We start from the raw sequence: 20645 nt of genomic DNA on the forward strand, positions 1-20645 counted from the left end.
ATCTTTCGCTATCTTATCTAAGAGAATCCTCGCCTTTGTGTCCATTTGCACCAATGGAATTTCCGCAGATTAACTTTTGATCTCGGTTTAACTCGGTTTAGCGTTTTATCGTTTTCTAGTTTCCGGAATTTGAGCATTAGGCCCGGTTTCACCAACGTCGTTTAACTTTAGGCTTAGCTTAATTCGTTCCTCGTCTCTTTCCAACTGTTACTTTAGAAAGAGACAAACGTGAATTACACCGAGACTAAAGTTAAGCGACGTTTGGTGAAACCGAGCCTTTAGCCGAACATCAGAGTCGTTCATTTGCATCCTCGGGGTGAAAATGAAGGATTTTGATTGGCTATTCAAAAGCGTGTATCCTCAATAAAAATAAAATTGTTTTGTAGCTAAAACGAGACGATTCGAGCAGCATTTCGTTCGAATTTCGATACTTAATTTTTAACGCTACTCGTTTTGCTTCAGTCATAATTCTGTTAATAATTGATGGATTGTTATTTCACAAAGATGACTTAAGATTCAGGCAACTTTACACCTTTTCCTTAATATACCTCCATTCAATCCCAATACTTGAGTGCAAGAATGCATTCGGACTTTCTAAAGTAATTTACTTCGTTGTGGTCTCTTCAAATTGTGGAGCGTTTTCTGACGAGATCTTTTTGTCCTGTACTTTGTACGAAAAAAAAACCACGACGCATTCATATACATATGTATTTCATTTCTGCAATAAAAGCACGCAAAGGAATGCTGGAGGCGACTCTGTCGGTAAATCAAACCATTCCAGCATCCCCTTAATAAGAGCAACTTTCTTACATAATAAGAACAATCGTACAGAATGATATATAGAAGCGAGAATAAAACTGACAGGACTCTAATGCCTGGTTGCACCAACGTCGCTTAACTTTAACTTAATTCACTCTTTGTCTCTTTTTCAAGGAAACAGAGACAAAGAGTGAATTAAGCTATAGTTAAAATTACGTGACGTTGGTGCAACCGGGACTAAGACGATTTTCACTTGAAAAGGACCAAAATTCTCGATCGAAACGTTGTGCGATTCCTTTGATAAAGTATTGCCAGATACATCGAATAAAAAATTTTACCTATTGCGTTTTATTTCAATTAATCCCTGGCGAAGAAACGACTCTCAATATCGACATGATTCTAATTCACGAAACTCATAGAGACATCATTTTGCATATGCAACAATTTATGCAACGAGAATGCTATCAAATGCTCTAAGGTATTTTGTCCCTTAAGCTAAGTCTTGCAGAAGAGAAAAATATATATAAAAATACTCTCGGTAAGCAAAACGTTACACCAATTTGCTAGCAGATTCGAACAGAATATTGACGTCGATTGTTTTAATCTCGTGTTTTATCAGCAGAATGCCAGCGGAAGCCGAGAAGAATCTGTCGCAACTATTTAAATGGAGTATTCTACAGATTCTACTCGGTGTCTGCTGGCAATCTACCATTATATTCTGTACAGACCATTATATTCTCCTAGATCCTATTACGTTTTTGCTGGTACACGTCAATAAATATTTCCAGCGAATACAGAATCTGCTCTCGACAGATGGCTACTTCGAGCTTTCAAGCCAATTCCATCTCGAAAATATAAATTACTCTTAAATTTGCTTGCACGTAAACCTGAAACATAAAACAGCAGATTCGTAAGCGATATAATATACCTACGCATATATATGTAGCGAGAGTTGTATCTTTATTATTTCAAATATTTGTAGCACAGGCACAATACGTTCAACTTGACGCTTCCGAGTAAAATCGGAATCATCAATCGGTCTAATCGTCAGACATATGTAAATACCACATGTTCCTAACGACGCGAGGTGTTCAAGAAAATGTCCACTTTCGAACGCAAAATCTATGCGCGAAAACGTAATTCCTTCCTCTTCCCTCTTCATTTTTAAATCTTTCTCGACGCGCAATTCCGCTGCGGTCTCGATATTCGCGATTTCTTATATAAAAAAAATTTACAAATAAAATGTACATGTTTGAAGACCGGGGGATTTTGTACGCGTACAAAATCGGATACTTAAACAACGTAAGTACATATTGAAGCTACAAAAGTTTTTGTATATCTTTAGAAAATTAAACGGAACGTGTATGTATGGTAGACGTTTAACTCGGCAGTGGTAGAATTTATCGATACGACGGAGTTTCTAGAGACCCATATAAAATTTTTATAATTTGCTTGCAGATAACTGTCACTTTTGAAGATTTATATATACCTATTGTTTAAAAATATTAATTAAAAACTAAGAAAAACTAACTTTTAAGAAGAGACTGATAAATGCATCCAAGTGTGGAATTAAGCAAACTTTACCTCAAAATATCAGAATGTAAAACACATACACGAGCGGGTGAATGAATATACGCGCACACACACACGCACACACACAAATATTCTTATATACGCAAAATTTATAATAAAAGTCCATCTTTATATTTACGTTTTTCGCATTATTCCTCTTGATTTTTAAAATCAATCTAGTTGTATACCTATATTTGTATTTGAAACCTAATTGTTCTTGAAAAATATCGTGTACATTTTTCACGTATTTAATAAATAAAACAATAAATATACTTAAATAGGATTAGGAAACAAAAATCTAGTTGAAAAGACATTTTGATATGTACGCCTGGAATTTATGTAATATGAATAAGAGACCAATTTTTCTACGTATAAAAAAAAGACTCACTGACACTTTAACTTTCTTCTTTCTCTATTTTTACATTTATTGAGATCGATGTAAACGAATTCATGTTTACACGTTAATATTTACAATCAACGTTTGAATATTTCCTTCTAGAAACAAAATTCGAAGTTACCATCCATAGGATGGGATAAGTTACAAATTTCACACTAGAGTAAAAAAGTATTAGCACCGCTTCCTAAAAACCAATCTACCGGAATATCTCTTAAAATTCCGTAAACATAGGAAATTACACTTATCAACATGACGGTATCAACCTACTTAACCCATTCTATAAATGCCCGTTTTTCACGAAAATGGCAGGATAAGAAACGGAGAATCTTAAACGTCTAAACAAGCTTAATTTAACATTACGTATATTTAACTTTGACAAAAAAAAAGTGATACGAATAATAACAGTAGTAACGTCAAGATAATAAGAAATATATTGGAACTGCAACCTATTTACAGTAAAGGAAACGATCTATGACGATAGAGAAATTAAATAAATGAAAATTCTCATTCAATGAGAGAAAATGTTTCTTACACGCGTTCCGTGCCACGCGAGTACAAAAAGGAAATGTAACATTTCGAAATCCCAATTTGCATCTTCGTTGCAGGATTTATCATGGCTTACCGACATTTTCACGTAAGACCGACACTTTTTCGCAAGATGTAAAAATAAATCTTTATAACTGTATTTTATGTAGACGAAATATAACTTTTTTTTTTCTTTACAGCATTTGGCGTTTCAGTGCGGAGAGTAATTTAAACGTGTATACTCTCATAGAGCGATTGCAAGCTTGTGTCGAAAATGTTAATTTTGGATTGCACTTGGAGCGCAATTTTTCTTTCGCCGGATATTTCGCCTAGCCCTGTGGTACCACTGCCGGGTTAAGGATGAACAGGGTCCAGAGTACCATACATTTGAATTTATTACAAAGTCACATTTATTATCTCGACTCAGCTATCTCAGCGTCGTCGATAATACGAATCTGGTAATTCTATATACAATCTACCGAAATAAACGCAATAATCGGTAGTAAATAGCAATAGCGTCTTTCAAATCTCTTCGAAACTCCTCCTCCTTTCATTTACTTTCACCTCGTTGATATATTTTTCTTTTTTTAATAAGTGTGCTGAAAAATCGGTATAAATGTAACCTACGAAAAGGAGTAATATTACCGCAATAATCGTTCAATTGTAGCTTAGACAAAATTTGGAAGAACTGTAACGCCGTTTGTATCTTTCTTCTTTACATTTCCCTACTTCTACTATTGCCAACGCTATTTTATCCGGTAGTTTTTAGAAAATCGAACGGATACTCGTTAAATAATTATATCACGAGTACGAGATCGATCGTATATGTCACAGTTTACAGCTCGAGCACCATATTTGGCTAATGTCAATAGTAATTAAAAGCAAATTGGACAAATAAAATTTCGACAAGTCTAAAATCGCTACCACGTTTCTCCCTTCCTCTCTCTCTCTTTCTCTCCTTCTCGGTCTCGATTTGCTATCATTTTACGCTATGTTGCGACATTGTCGATAAACTTCGATTGATATTAAATACGATCTAATGCTAATCACTTACGTCTAGATCACTACAATCGGGTATTAACGTTATTAACGATGAGCGTTCAGTTAGTTTTCTCTCGCTGCATCTCGCGATGTTGGCTACTATGGCACTTGACTAATACTGACGCGCTGTTATTTTTTTCTCCCCTAAACTTCTAATACCTTACACGCTATCATCACGTCTAACAATAAATTTAACTCGAACAACGGTTCCCTATTTTTTTATCTATCAATATTCTCAACTGTCCTAGCGACCAACATCGTGTTCGAAACAGCAGTAAAGTTCGTTTATATAAAGTGCTACAGGTCTTCCACAATTTTTCTAAGATAAGTAATAATTACTTCGTAATAGTTTTGCTAACCAGCGACCGTCCGCCCTACTTGGCTTGGGCTGGGATCGGGGGAGACGCAGGGCGGCGGTATGGTATCCTTTTTTTTTCTTTTTGATTGGTATCGATCTAAATCTAGTATTTGGACGAAGTGCGAGGATGGGTCGTGCGTGCTTTTGCTTCCTAAATCGAGCGTGCGCAAGTTCTTATAATCTTTTTTTTTTACTTGTAGCCGTAAGCTTTACTTTCTTGTTTCCTTGACCAGAATTACGATTTATCTTCGTTAATAATTAATTTACTCGATACGTATATTCTCGAAAAGAAGGAGAAAAAGAATATTATTATTGCGAGTGTGTAAAAAGAACAGTGGCGGAAATCATGGAGCAGCCCTGAGAGAGAGCGAACAACGCATCTGGGAGTAGTGCATGTGCGCCTATGTATCCGTGTGGGTGTCTATATGTGTATCTATTGTGTGTATATGTGTGTAAATCTGTCGTGTATACATTTGTTTTGTTTTGTGTTGCGTGTGTGTATGTGTGTGTGTGTGCACGCGCGCGCGCGCGTGCATCCACGCGTATGAATCTCATGAGGATGAATGTTTCACTCAATGTGTAAATTGCGAATTTACTTATAATTTACTCTTTTTAACGTTTGCTTTAACCTCAAGTCTTAAGAGTCGTGTGACGCGAGTCCGCGCACCCGTGCCTCGAGTTTGTATACAAGTGACAACCTTCTACGCTGAATATCGACACTTCTGCAACAGAATCAACAGATTGTAACGTGAAACATGTATGTATACTTGAGGACGATGCTCGCGCAATGGTTTTGCGCCGGGCTTTGTAGATGAACGAAACTCTTACCATCAGGTAATTCATATAGTTTCCTAGGAAGAGAGGCGAAATAGGGATGTCGTAACGCTTCCTCCGCTCCTATCCGCTGATCGGGATTCAGTTGCAGGAGCGACGACGCCATACTGTCGCCCTCGGCGATATCGTAAAGCCGGGGAAACGAGAGTCCCAGTTTCCGCGGTGGATAAAATATCAGTCTATGCGCCTTGTACCCGGGCAGGTGCGTGACACCTGGCCAAGTCTCCTCGGTAGGCGTGCCCAACACTTTAAATATCTTATCGAGTTGGTCGTACGTACAGCGTACACCTGGGAATGTCGGTTCGCCAGTTAACATTTCCACAAATATGCAACCTACTCCCCACATGTCGAGCGAGGTGGAGTACTCTGTGGAACCTAAAAGAACGTCGGGCGGTCTATACCATAAGGTCACGACTTCGTGTGAGTATGTATGCGATGGCACGGATTTGGCCCTTGCTAGCCCAAAGTCTGCCAATTTAAGTTCTCCTATTTCGCTGATTAATAAATTCTGTGGCTTTACATCCCTGTGCAGTACCCTCCTGAAGTGATGCAGTAACAGAAATTAATCAACGCGCATCAGGACGAGAACACGGACGTTATGTACGATATAATTTGTAATTACCTGCGGTGACAGTACGCCAGCCCTCTCAATAGTTGAAAAAGAAACAATTTAACATTACGCGGATCCAATCCTCCGTTCCCGCTTCCATACCTCTCCATATATTGCGATAGATCGGTGTGAACGTATTCAAACACGAAGGTGAGCGTCTCGCGGGTATGAATGATATCGTGTAAAGTCACGATATTGCTATGCTTTAACTCTTTGAGGAGACTTGCCTCGCGAATGGCAGTAAACGGAGCTCCTTCCTCCTCTTGCAGTCTAATTTCTTTAAGAGCCACCACTTGATTAGTGAGATGGCTGTAGCCTTTGAACACTGTGGCATATGATCCCTCTCCCAACTGCTCCAGTTTTATATAAGCTTCGGATTTACCGAACGGCGAATCTCCCTGTTGAGACAAATACAGATTAATGTATATCGTTCGCTGCAAAGTGAATGCGAGCGAGTACGTGTGTAATATAATATTGTTACCCCAAAAGCGGAGAATCTTTTAGTTCTTCTAGGTGGGTCCGGACCAAGGAAAACCTCAGATTTCGGCCGCGGTGGACGTCGGGGCCGCAGAATTACCCTAGCTTCCTCCCGTATATCTTCATCAAGAAGCTTTGAATCGCTAGAAACCGAAAGCTGCCGATGCACTCTCTCGTGATCGCCCACACCTGTCCATTCTATGACAGTCCAATTTCAGAAAACATTCTTAAAATGACAGCAACAGAAATGCATCAAGTCGCAGATTTGTATAAGTTGTATGTAATGTATAACGCGGTTTGGTGCCGCTTTGTGCATTTAACACTTTGAAGCATAGCGGTACAATGTCCCGCTTTTTCAGTGCATTGTTAATATCACCTTCAAATTTGTGTAATTTTGTGTAATTCCAAACAATTCAAATGAAACCATTCTGTCACATTTTATAAAAATAAACCTTCCGCGCAACTTGGCATTCTTTGCTGTGAGATTTTGTGCCTCAAAGAGTTAAACAATCGCGTGTTAGCTATTCTCGCATATACATATACGCATGATGTCAACCGATGCATAATTAATATGCACAAAAATGAAAATGTTTTTGTGAAATTAAACGATATTCGATACATATTAATTATTTAACAAATGGAGATATCTTTCTAGTGTTTTTAGTAGCAGAATGTATCGCGAATGAGCGTATTATTATATGCATGTGAGAATTAGCTAACAAATAACTTAATAAAATTTGCCTGCACCAGATGGATTGTACGTTTATTATACTATCATCAATCATAGTATTAGTCAGAGCTTGGTATCTTTTTTTTCAGAAGACACCAATATAAATATAGATACAGATACTCTGGATCAATATTTGGCGTCGATATCGGTATCTCTTCCGGAAAAAGATACAGACACAGATACTTTGCGATAGTAGATAGATAGTATTTAGTTATTTTTCCGGTGCAAGATACAGATACTATATGATGGTAGATAAGCCAGTATCTGTATCTTTCTTCGGAATAACGACGAGCGCGTCTTACATCTACATTTAAAAGGCATTCGAGAGATGCAACGTATCTCTTCGCAGAATAAACTGAAGATTTATCTCGTATCTGCACCTCTGACGACAGACAGATACCAAGCTCTGGTATCAGCTGACAAAATGGCTTTAGAAAATGTGTGTCCGACATCAAGCGCATTTATACTGTTTCAAAAGATACGAGCTAAATTTTTTGTATTTGCTTCTTACCTAAAAAAGAAAAAAATTATACTGTCTAGAAAACGTTATTGAACTTACGAGCGTCTATTTATAATGTTTTCAGACGAAGCTCACCATAACGACGATCTTTGTCCGCAGGTATGTTGCCATTCGGCTCCAAGCGGTCTAGGAACTCCTCAGAATAACCATTATATGGCAATTGACCTCTGGTTGCTACATCGTCAGCCTCTTCTTTTGATATAGCTGTAAGAAAATAAGGAGCACTTGAACGACGTACGCTATTTACAACAATTATATCCAGTTGGCAAACATCCAGTTAACAGTTCACGACTCGCTCAATTGTGTCAAACCATTTTACACGTCGATACAAATCTTTTCAACATCCGCGACATCGATAATCGGACCTACAAAACACCTTAATCACGGTCCACGAAGAACAAATATTGACGTTAATATTTAAAAAAAAGGCGTCGAGAGATAATCAAGCTTAATCATCGCCGATACCCTCGGCTGAATTTTTATCAACGCGAAAGTAATCGTCCATATATGGAAAAAGGAAAAGGTACTTACAAAGCCGTCCAAAGCTGTGACTGAGGCGTTTCTTTAGTTTCTGCACTCTGCTGAGAGCGCCGCCCTTCTTCTCCCGCATTGTCACAGGCCCTGCGTAACAAGCGCAACATTTAAACAACCATTTGACACGCACACGCACCGCGCGCAAGTCGAGACGAGCATGACATCATACAACAGAAGGCCAAGAACATCAGAGTAATTCAGATATAACAGATCATTACGGTGACATCACGCGCCGCGTTATGCTCCTTAATAATGATGATAGAGGCGTATACGTGCGTCGCATTCCTCTCAAATGACAACGCGAGCGACTTGGCGCGTGGAGTCGCACGCTGCGAGAGAGCGCGCGCGTGCGATTGCATTGTGCGACGCAAACGAGAAGCGGAACAACGGGAAAGGGTTCCGCCAATTTCTCTCCCGCGGCGGATAATACGCGCCGATGCGATCACGCGGGGGGGGGGCAGGGGGAGGAGGAGGAGGAGGAGGATTCCTCCTCGTCGCGAGCTGGCCGAGACCCGCGTCTCGCTCCCGTTACGAGGCGTAATGACGCGAACGTAGGCGGTTCTGTCGCGGGTCACAGTGATGCAATTCGCTCCGAGCGCGGGATGATTCATCCGCTCGTAATACGGAAGGCGGCGGGATCGCCGCGAGGACGAGGGCGGGCAACCTTCCGGTTGTCAATTCGGCCCGGGACCAACCGCCGCCGCGCGACACTCGCCGTCGCGGGCAGAAACTCGGGAACCGCCGTATGTATACGGCACATGACACGCCATTCAGTCACACGTACGTGCACGCACACGCGAGCGCGACTTCTGCGCGCTCGCACGCATACATACACACGCGCGCGCGCGCGCGCATATGTTCCGCGTACAGGTAGTTACAGCGCGGAGCGGTTCAACGAACTAATATACATTAGTTTCACGCGTCGGATAACAAATCTCGGGCGCCGAGACGTCGGAGGTGTCGGAGCGGAGGAGAGCGCGCGGGTCTCCTCGCGCTGCACAAGAGATCGCATTGTGCTCGTCGCGCGCTCGCGCGCGCGCGCGCGCGAGCCACGTTGAGCCGCTGCTCCTCGCTGGAGAGACGCGAGTCCCGCGATCGAGGGTGATAAGTCGAGCGAGGGGGGAAAACCAGTGCAGTTTCTCTCGCCCGAGCTGCACACTGCAGAGCTCCGTCCCTCTTCTGCCGTCGGGAAGCGATACGCGCGCGCGCGCGCGCAAGAGAGAGAGAGAGAAAATTATTTTCATTTTCTTTCTCCCCCTTCCCACGCGCCCCCTTCTTTTTTCTGTCACTCCGCTCCGTCCTTCTCCCATCTCTACGCGAACGATCCTGGAACGGAACTCCCTTTACCTCTCTCTCTCTCTCTCTCTCTCTGTCGCACAGCACACATACGCACGCACACACTCGCTCTTTCTCTCTCTCTATCTTTATCTTCCTCACCTTGTTCGCACGCACACAAAAGCGGTCCCCGAGAGCCGATAAGAAACGTCGAGCCGGGGACGTCAGCGCGAACGGGGAGAAAGGATGCGCGTGAAAAGCGCGTCCGCGCTCGGCGGCCGACTTACCCTCTTTGCTCTTGGAGGCGGTCGAACCCTTGTCCTGGCAATACATGATTACTCATTCGCTCGCACGCGCGGGACACATCACATATGGGCGGTGACGCACTCGGCTGCGTGTGTGGGTGTGTATATACGTGTGTGTGTACGCGCCGCCGCCGCCGCTGCCGCTGCTACCGCCGCCGCCGCCGCCGCTGTGTTTTTCCCTCGGCCGATGCTCCTGTGGCGACCCCGGGCGCCGTGCTCCCTAGCGCGCGATCCTCTCACGTCGCTCGTGCCGTCGTCCCGTGTCTCGGTGCTGCGCGCGCGGTACCCGTTGCGTCGCCTCGCGCCATGAAAACGCCTCCGCGCGAGCCCCGTGGACGACGGCGACGGCGATGGGATCCCTGCGCGCGGTGCGCGCCACCGCGAGGATATTTTGCACCACCGCCGAAACTCGCCACCGCCGAGATCGCCACCTCCGGTGGCACAGGTTCGCGCGATAGGGGCAAGGTTCACGTCGCTTCAATGCACCCACACACACGCACACGCACGCACGCACACGCACACAAACGCACGCAGGCACACAGATGCACGCACTCGCGCTCGCTCTCCTTTCTGTATTTTTCGCCTACTTCTCGCGTCCCGACGAGAGATCGCGACGTCGGCCGATCCGCCCGCGCTGCGCTTAACCCTGCTGACGGCGGGTGCTCGCGCACGCCACCAACTACCTCCGGCGAATCATCTGCGATCGGCTGCCGACCGGTCGACTCCGAGAGATCTGTCTCGCAACGTCGCGGATACTGCCCACCACCTCGCACCGCGCACGACACGAAAGTCTCGCGAGCATAGAGTATGCTCGCGAGCCACGCGCGCGCGCGTGTCAGAACGTAGAACCTAGAGCGGCGACTCGGGCGACCGTCGCCGTGTCCGCGGTCGCGCCGAGACGCATGCGCGTTGATCGCGCAGAGGGGAAAGAAGTAACCGGACCGGACGAGCGCGACGGGAAAAAGTTGGCTCTCACCAGCTCTCACCCATAGACTTCTATAGACGGAACCTTTTACGAGGGGTAACTGATAATCGCGGTAAGGGGATCACTCGTCTGACTTCGACTCTTTCCGGTGAGATTCGGTAATATTCGGTTCACATTTCCAATACGTGTGCACACGTATATACGGCGCGTTGTTTGTGTGCGAGCGAGCGCGCGCGCGTGGCCGAACGAATCATCCCCTCCAACTTGGAGTGGGGATGATCCTGGATGGGGATTGGAAATGTGAACCGAATATTACCGAATCTCACCGGAAAGAGTCGATGTCAGATGAGTGCCTCCGCGCCCCGAATATCAGAACCCCTCTTGCCCAGAGTCGTAGTTAACATTCCGTCTATAGAAGTCTATGCTCTCACCAACTAGCAAAGGTGCAAGAAAACATTGTGCCGCTGGCTTATAGCGTTTTCGATTTTCTGACTCGACCCGACCCCGAGTCAGCAAATCGAAAACGCTATTAATTAAATTACGGCTAACTTCCGAGTCAATGAACATTTAATTAAAACTATCTGACTTACTCATAAATCTTTTTAATCGCACTTCATAACTCTTCATATAAAATATACGCGATTTTCTATAAAAACTTTGTTTAATTTATCTATTCCGGCCAGTGAACTCTATACATACTGGAATGAGTGATCTATAGTTCTGGCTGTTGCCGAGAGAGAGGTGCGTTGGGTGAATCCTTGTCTCCTTCTAGTACTACCTGATTGGATAATCGCATATAAATGACTCCCTTCTTCTCGTCATTTATATGCGACTATCCAATCAGGTAGTACTAGAAGGAGACAAGGATTCACCCAAACGCACCTCTCTCTCGGCAACAGCCAGAACAATAGATCACTCATTCCAGTATGTATAGAGTTCACTGATTCCGGCTTAATGCCAGATAACAAAATAATTAATTAATTACCAATAAACGAATGACTCGTAAACCTTTTCAATTGCACTTCAAACGTCTTTATACGAAATACAAACGATTGCAAATAGGAGTTATTTAAAAATACGTTCATTTCCGGTTAAGTGCGAGAGCCAATGGCCGCGTTCAGCAGACACAACTGTTGAGTGAGCGCTCAGTATGATTGGCTAATACTTTTAGATCCAGCCAATCATGTTAAGAAATCATTGAGCGCTCACTCAACAGTTGTGTCTGCTGAACGCGGCCAGTGGCTGTGTTCTGCAGAAGTTAGCGCTTAATAAGCGCTTTATGCTGATTGGATAGATCTAGAAGAATAGCTCTATTTCAGCACAGATCTGAAAGTATAATCCAATGAACGCAAAGCGCTTAGCAAGCGCTAACTTCTGCTGGACACAGGCAATAATAAGTTTGTTTTCTGTTCCCGTACTGGTAAACTAATACAGTAAGCTAGAAAAAATATACTTGTCTCACTCTAATTTATTGCACTAGTTCACCAATGCAGGAACAGAAATGGTTAGATCCCATGCAATGATCTTGTACTTAAAATAATCTTAAGTACAAGAGCATCGCACAGGACCTGACTATAGCACGAAACGCAACCAAAATTTCGCAAATCTGCGTTATCCACTTGGCAAAATGTGGACATTGGCTACGTAGTTCAATGTCCACGTTTTCAATGTCCACAGAGGGCGTATCGCATTCGCCAATCACGAAAAACGGGGCCGTGACATCTCTCAGGCTTCTCTCTGATCGCACACAAAATTGCATAGCTGCATGTGCATAGCATGAAAGCCGTTTAAACGGTTTAAACCAATGAACATCGAGCATTGAGTCGCCATATTGATTTACATAACATGCTCATTGGTCCAAACGGTCTTGTGCTATGCATATGCAACTATGCAATTTTGTGTGCTATGCATATGCAACTATGCAATTTTGTGTGCGATGGCCCTTATTAGCCACTTTAAAGCGGGGAACACACGCCTTTGCATAAGTGCATAAGCATATGCATAACGAATTTGATTGGTCCATTTTCTTATGCATTTGCTTATAGACTAATCAAATTCATTATGTATATGCTAGGCCCGGTTTCACCAACGCGAGTTAATCTAATCGGTCGGTTAACTTTCAGGGTGCCAACATAAAACTTCTTTATTAATTACCTATTTTCTTGGTATCAGTTTTATGTTCGGCTTGGTGAAACCGGGCCCTTATGCAAAAGTGTGTGCTCCCCGCTTTAGAGACGCTTTTATCGATGGAAGAGGCTGCAGAATACCGGCTTGTGTGTATTAGGCCTGAAACCCAGTGATGCCAGCCGAGAACGTTTACCCACTTGGAGTGGGGACGATCCGTTCGGCCACGCGCGCGCGCAACTCGCACACAAGCAACGCGCTGTATATACGTGTGCACACGTATTTACGGCGAGTTGCTTGTGTGCGAGAGTGCGCGCGCGCGTGGCCGAACAGACTATCCCCACTCCAACCCCCACCACCGCTACAGCGTGTGGGCAAACGTTCTCGGCTGGCATCACTGCTGGAGCCCGATTCTCGAAATCATTCCAAGAAGAAACGTATACGAATATTCTGCTCTGACAGAAAAGTTGAAAGTCGATTGGTTAAAGCCATGCGAATAGCCAATCAACTTGCAACTTTTCTATAAGAGCAGAATTTTCGTATACGTTTCTCCTTCGAACAAATTCAAGAATCGAGTCCCTGCACTATGTTCGATACTCGACGTCGAGAGTGCTCGGGTGTATCGATAGTATCGATACCCGATCCGCGGCTCCGGGCCATGTTCTCGCGCGTCGTCGCACGTGCAAGTGTGCGCTGTCGCCTTGTGAGTCAGCAAAACGGGAAGGGAGTTGGCGATAATCTGTTGTCGCGGCTGTTACGTGGAGCGAGCACCGTCGGGAACGGCGGCGAGACATCCTACGGTGCGGTTTACTGCGGTGTGAGCGCGAGCGTAGCTGCCAGCGTGCCGAGCGTAGCGACCATGTCGTGCGACGAGAAGCCGTTTCGCCGTCTGCCGTTGTGCGCGCGTCCCTACCACTACGATATCTCGTTGACGCCGAATTTCACCGCCTTCACCTTCGACGGCACGGAGAACGTGCACCTCAACGTGAGTACGGCCGCCGGGTCTCTCCCCGTCCGTCGCCGTCCCTCCTCGTCCCTTCCTCGAGCGGTGAAGCGAGTCGAGAGGGCGACGGGGAACAAAGTGGCCGCTAACCATATGGGAAACATAACCAAGAAACGCCCCTCCCTCCCGCCCCCGCCTTTCCCGTTCGCCGGTTCTACGTGGGCTGTTTGAGCAGCGTTCAGCTCGAGTTTGATTGGCAAACACCGCGGCCCGCCTTATCGCCTAATTGCCGGCAATCGCGATTTAATCCTTTCGACAATTTGCCTAACCTTCGTTAATTCCGCAACGTCACCTTTGATTGCGTTTGCCGACGTTATCTATTGTATTTCTCCCCGAGGGACCCCTCGGTGGTATTTTTCACGCTTATCTTTGCGACGCACGATGATTACTGCGAATTTTCCCTTTCTCCCCCCCGCCGACTGTCTAATTTCTCTCGTTTCTTTTCTTCCGGATTACAGGTGGAAACCCCGACGGACACCATTGTGCTGAATTCCTTGGAAATTAAAATAAAAAGCGCGACTTTCAACGCGAACGATGGCAAGACTATCGTCGCCAAGAAAATTGAGCTGTCGACGTCCGAAGAAACGGCCATGCTGGTGTTTCCTGAGGCTCTGCCGTCCGGCAAGAGCGGATACCTGAATATAGAATTCGTGGGCGAGATCAACGACAAGATGAAGGGCTTTTACAGGAGCAAGTACACCGGGTAAGAATTCAGCTTGCGGTTTTGCAATATTTAAAGAGATGACGAAATCGCTTGCCTCCGTCCGTCAGTTTGATCAGGAAGAGGATCCCTTTTCGATAATCGCCTCAATTGTGTTGGTTCGCATCTGACAATTATGTAACGCGTGGACAAGCGAGGGCAATGTCAAACTCTGTATTTATGTGTATCTTCCAAAGGCAAGACGGTAGCTGCGCCGTAACTTATTTGTGCCCCACGTCGGCGCGCCAGTTTTTCCCGTGCTGGGACGAACCGTCCTTCAAAGCAACCTTTGATATACACCTCACGATCCTATCTCAAGCGTCCCTCGTCGGATTATCGAACATGGTGAGCATAATCAATACAACGCAGAATGTTTTATGATTTCAGAGAGAACGGTAGCGTTGAACACGCGGCGGTTACCCAGTTTGAGCCGACAGATGCTAGACGTTGCTTCCCATGCTGGGACGAACCGGCGCTCAAAGCCACATTTGACATTACGCTAAAAGTACCGATCGGTCTTACAGCACTTTCCAACATGGTAAGCAGCGCCCGGCATCTGCGATATTATTCGCTTCTGTTTTGCTCCTTTATATCTTGATTTGCACATTTTTGCCTTATCTCTCTTGCTTTTGCCTGCGTGTTACTTCAAGTTAATATTTTACACCGACTATCAGTCTCTTCTTTATCTCGTGGCGTTTAATATATACACGTGCGTTTGTTTTGGTTTTCAGCCTGTGAAAAGCAAAGTTACAAATGGCAAATACGAGACATTGACTTTTGAAAGAACGCCTATCATGTCGACGTACTTAGTGGCCGTAGTAGTAGGCGATTTCGATTACATAGAGGACACGTCTAGTGACGGTGTATTAGTTCGAGTTTATGTGCCCAAGTCCAAGAAGGAGCAGGGCCAGTTCGCCCTGGAAGTAGCCACGAAGGTGCTACCTTATTACAAGACTTACTTTGGCATCGCGTATCCCCTGCCGAAAATCGACCTCATAGCGATCGCCGACTTCTCGTCCGGCGCTATGGAGAACTGGGGACTCGTCACGTACCGCGAGACCTGCTTGCTCGTGGACCCGCAGAACACGTCGGCGGTGCGCAAACAGTGGATCGCGTTGATAGTGGCGCACGAGCTGGCCCACCAATGGTTCGGCAATCTCGTCACGATGGAATGGTGGACGCATCTGTGGCTGAACGAAGGCTACGCGTCGTTCGTCGAGTTCCTCTGCGTCGCGCATTTGTTCCCGGAGTACGATATCTGGACGCAGTTCGTGACCGACACGTACATCCGAGCGTTGGAGCTGGACGCTCTCAAGAACAGTCATCCGATCGAGGTGCCGGTCGGCCATCCATCGGAGATCGACGAGATCTTCGACGACATATCGTATCACAAGGGCGCCTCCGTGATCCGCATGTTGCACGCGTACATAGGCGACGACGATTTCAGGAAGGGTATGAATCTGTATTTGAAGAGGCACAGCTACGCCAACGCGGAGACCGAGGACCTCTGGGCCGCGTTGGAGGAGACCAGTAACAAGGCCGTGCGCAGGGTGATGTCGTCGTGGACCAAGAGGCAGGGTTTCCCCGTTGTCAAGGTCGACTATCATCAGAAGGGCGACGATAGGGTCTTGTCGTTGTCTCAAGAGAGATTCCTGGCCGACGGCTCGGTGGACAGCAGCGCGGATAACGCGTGGCTCATACCGATAAGCGTGAGCTCCTCGCAGGACCCGAGCAAGACGATATTCGACGGCATATTGGACGCGAAGAGCAAGGAGTTTGTAATCAAAAACGTTCCCGAGGGCACGTGGCTCAAGATCAATCCCGGCACAATCGGCTTCTACCGTACTCGTTACAGTCAGCCCGCTCTGTCGCTTTTGTTGCCCGCGATCAAGGATCACACGTTACCCCCACTCGACAGACTAGGTTTACTGGACGACCTCTTCGCGATGGTACAGGCAGGTTACGCATCCACGGTGGAGGTGCTCGAGTTGATGCAGGCGTTCCTGCACGAGGACAACTACACCGTGTGGTCTACTATAGTGAATATCCTAAGTAAAATCGGCATTCTCATCTCGCACTTGGACTTCGAGGATTCTCTCAAAACGTTCGGGCGTAATCTGTTCCGCGACGTTAACGCCAGATTAGGCTGGGATCCTAAGCCGAACGAGAGTCATTTAAATACCTTACTCCGAGCTCTCGTGTTGGGCCGTATGGCGGCTTTAAACGACCAGGACACCATCGAGGAGGCCAAGAGAAGATTCGAGCTGCACGTAAACTGCACGACGACGCTCGCCGCCGACTTGCGCAGTCCGGTTTACCGAGCCGTGCTCTCCGTGGGCGACGCCAGTACCTACGAGACTATGATAAAGTTGTACAAGGAGGCCGATCTTCAGGAGGAGAAGGAGCGGATTCTGCGAGCGCTCGGCGCGATCAAAGACGAGGCACTGCTGAGAAAGGTCCTGGACTTCGCCATGAGCGAGGAGGTCCGTGCTCAAGACACTGTATTCGCCATCATGTCCGTCGGGCTGTCGTACAAAGGCCGTCTCATGGCGTGGAACTTCTTCAAGGAGAAGTGGAAGACCCTGCTGGACCGTTACGAGGGCGGCTTTTTACTGGCGCGGCTGGTCAAGTTCACCACGGAGAACTTCGTCACCGAGGAGCAAGCCAAAGATGTAGAGACCTTCTTCGAGGGTCACCCGACCCCGGGCACCGAAAGAACGGTGCAGCAGTGCGTGGAGTCCATTAGATTGAACGCCGCATGGCTCGCCCGAGAAAAAGACTCCATCAGAAAATACCTGACCACTCGAGTCTAGTAAAGACAGTTCTGGTTTTTTTCCCTCTCCGTTACCTTAACAGGACATTTGGCACAATTCGAAACCGCGTACAAACCGACGGTTTTATTACACGAACATCTTATGGTACTGCTCGACATTGTGAAGGGACGTTAATTAGGTACGGACTTGTCTCTCGTGTATGAGATAATACATAAATAATCTGATAAACCACGTGTAAGCTTGACGGAAAACGCTAATTGTTTAATGTTGGCTAGAAATTTCACCGAGTTAAACAGAAAGAAATGAAAGGAGAAATACAGTTTTGTATACACCTATTATATCCTATTGGATTAGTCATCTTGGTAATCCGAAACACTTTACAGCGTTCTCGCTTAACTCTTCCCGATGCTATCATTAGATTCCATCATTTCGTGTCCCGTCATTCATGGGAAAAGATTATAATATTTAATATAACTACTAATATTTCTCAAGTATCTCTCATTTATTGTATGCGGAAAGTTAAAAACTGGAAATATATTAATATTTTTAATTTTTAGTGACATGCTAAAGCAATATTTGCATACAATACACTGCAGCAATATTTAAAGCAGAATCTATTTAAAACATGATTTATATGTAGATATAATTTAGAGAAGCCAGTTGAAAGTTGATTGCGTTTGTATTGTTGTTTATTCATATATGATCCGTTTGCAAGATGCTCTCGATTTGTAGATAAACTGTACCAGCGGTATCCATATAAACGAACTGCATTCGAACGTAATCTTTTTATGAGAATTTATTCATGAAATGGTAATTCGCTTAAAAAAAGCTCTTATCTCGAAATAAAAATGAAGTAATTATATTAAATTTGTCTAAATTAAGTACCATTTGAATAAAATATTACGTTTTAAGATCCGATGCACAGACGTCCACTTTCGAAATTTGTGAAGTATCACGAATATGTTAAAAAATTTTCCTAACGTTCCTCTAAAACTTTGATAACCTTTTGACACTTTTCAGATATTTCTTGGATTTCATTTTTGGGTCATTATGTTATCGCCGCTAACAGAGAATTAGAGTACTCCTGCTCAACCATCAATGACATTTCATAACCAGCTTTATAGCGCTATACAAAACTTATTGGCATGTAGCCCCATAACACGTACAAATTATAGTCTATAATACAGACAGTTGTTTACTATCAATGTTAGGTGCATGCACGCTACAATTATCTCAAACATTAATAAATACATATCATCTCCCTTGTACTCGTAACGGAGAAACTAGCTAGCGTCTTTTCTCGATACGATCAGTTTTGCAATTGATTCTTCCCGTTTTCCATATATTTCGTGCATTGATTATCTGCACGCACTAGTCTGGCAATTTGAAGTCAAAGTGTTTTATAATTGTATCGAGAACGCGTAGCTGTTGTAGAAGGGACGATATCGAGCGTGTTTCCGCACAGGTGCGAACTCGGTCAAAATTCGATCAGAGTTTAACAAAGGTTCAAGGTAAAATTGCTTCGGGGAATGAAAACGAAACGTTAGGGCGCTTCTCGTGCTCCGACGTCGCGATGAAACACTTTTCATATCGACCGTCGTAGAGCGCAGTCCCCCGCGTTCGACGGTCGCACGTGCCGAGACAAGGAGGGAAGATGATCCCGGTAGTGAGTCAGCCTTCATTTCCATTATCAGCGTGCTGCTCGCAATCGTCGACGCTTGCTACGGAGTTGTAGCCCGCTACCCTCGCGTCGGAAGAAAGAGAGAGAGAGACACTCTTGTCCTCCACCTATTCCGTTGCTGCTCAAAATCGGAGCAAGAAGTATTTGATACTTGTCGATGCGCGTGGCGCTATTTGTAACGACAAATCTATAGTAAATTTAAGCGGATGGATATTTCCGAGAAAGACAGATCGAGCGTCGCTTAACTTTAATTTTAGTTTAATTCACGTTTGTCTCTTTCTAATGTAACAGTTGGAAAGAGACAAAGAACGAATTAAGCTAAGCTTAAAGTTGAACAACGCCGGTGAAACCGGGCCCAAGGCTCGGTTTCGCCAAACGTCGCTTAACTTTAATCTTAGTTTAATTCACGTTTGTCTCTTTTTAAAGTATATAACAGTTGGAAAGAGACAAAGAGCGAATTAAGCTAGGCTTAAAGTTAAGCGATGTTGGTGAAACCGGGCCTGTTACTTTGGAGAGCGACAGACGTGAATAACCGAAGATTAAAGTCGAACGACGTTTGATGAAACCGGGCCTAAATCCTTTAGCCTATCTACAATGTGCTCTTTGCGTCTAGATTATAGCCGATGAATGCGTTTAAAAAATTTGTGCATTATACGTTGCACAATCGCGCGTTGTCGGCAAAGTTTTCGAGCGTTTCGATTTACTGGTACCAAATAGAATGTTTCCAGGCCGCAAAGGACACATTGTAGACCAGGCTTTTAACGACGGAGCGTACAGATACGATCACGAGAAGACGAAAACTCGCGTCGTCTTGATTCCACCCGACTTCACCAGGCATCGACGTGGCAGCGATTCGGCGGGGTAAACTCCAGATACGCGTACAATCGCGATTTATAACGATCCTTCCTCCCCGAATCTCGCGGATCGACCTCGATGCTCTCCGAACTTTTGATATTTCCTAACGTTACGAGCGCAAGGGAGTCGAGAGAGAGAGAGAAAGAGAACACCAAGGGCTAACACACTTGGACTTTGAATGCTCTTGGAGGATCGTTCAGATCCTTCGGGGGAAGAGGAGGGAGCAATAAATGCGCCCCCTCGTTCGCGCTCGCTCGAGCACCATCGGTGGGGGGGGGGGGGGGGAGAACGGACGGGGAAGAGGAAGGGCAGGGAGATAAGGGAGAAAGAGCGAGTCGGCGAGGGCACATGGGGTCGGTTCCCGTGGGTATCGCCCGGATCGAGCGTTCCCAGGAGCGCGCACGTGACCCGCGCGTCAGAAGACGATCAATACGGGACTTTGCTGAGACTCCTACACCCCACCGGGAGGACGACGTGTGTCGCCCTTGCACGATCCGCACACATCCTTCGCCCTCCGACGAGACTGACGGCGACGGGCAGGACGGCCGTGTGTCACCTCGCACGTGTGCGTAGATTGTCGCGCGCACGTGCTGCCCATTTAGCTGCCCCCCCCCCCCCGCCCCTCCCGTCCGCTCGCCGCCCCTCG

At 45.6% G+C, this 20645-nt stretch overlaps 2 protein-coding genes across 8 annotated transcripts; one reads left to right on the top strand and one right to left on the bottom strand.

Moving 5' to 3' along the window:
- Positions 1-1698: 1698 nt before the first annotated feature.
- Positions 1699-10760, bottom strand: LOC105559289 (cyclin-dependent kinase 14). Of its 6 annotated transcripts, none has more exons than XM_012007469.1 (7): positions 10525-10760; positions 8355-8444; positions 7899-8027; positions 6578-6771; positions 6109-6494; positions 5481-6025; positions 1699-5374 (listed from the first exon to the last, which is right to left on the bottom strand). In XM_012007469.1, exons 2-7 carry the CDS (start codon positions 8431-8433, stop codon positions 5283-5285), a joined length of 1425 nt encoding a protein of 474 aa, XP_011862859.1. In that variant the 5' UTR covers positions 8434-8444; positions 10525-10760; the 3' UTR covers positions 1699-5282. The 6 variants fall into 6 exon arrangements, with proteins under 6 accessions (XP_011862859.1, XP_011862855.1, XP_011862860.1 ...); XM_012007465.1 differs by lacking the exon at positions 10525-10760 and adding an exon at positions 9920-10192; XM_012007470.1 differs by lacking the exon at positions 10525-10760 and adding an exon at positions 9795-9813.
- A 2797-nt stretch (positions 10761-13557) lies between these two features.
- LOC105559291 (puromycin-sensitive aminopeptidase) lies at positions 13558-18017 on the top strand. 2 transcript variants are annotated; one of them, XM_012007473.1, is made up of 4 exons: positions 13558-13971; positions 14448-14692; positions 14887-15034; positions 15421-18017. In XM_012007473.1, the coding sequence occupies exons 1-4, from the start codon at positions 13573-13575 to the stop codon at positions 17500-17502; spliced, it is 2874 nt and encodes a 957-aa protein (XP_011862863.1). In that variant the 5' UTR covers positions 13558-13572; the 3' UTR covers positions 17503-18017. The 2 variants fall into 2 exon arrangements, with proteins under 2 accessions (XP_011862863.1, XP_011862862.1); XM_012007472.1 differs by lacking the exon at positions 14887-15034 and adding an exon at positions 15077-15227.
- Positions 18018-20645: the final 2628 nt, after the last annotated feature.

The sequence above is a fragment of the Vollenhovia emeryi genome, unplaced genomic scaffold (genome assembly GCF_000949405.1).
Source record: "Vollenhovia emeryi isolate VEMERY1.0 unplaced genomic scaffold, V.emery_V1.0 DF939282.1, whole genome shotgun sequence".
Taxonomy (NCBI): Eukaryota; Metazoa; Arthropoda; class Insecta; order Hymenoptera; family Formicidae; genus Vollenhovia; species Vollenhovia emeryi.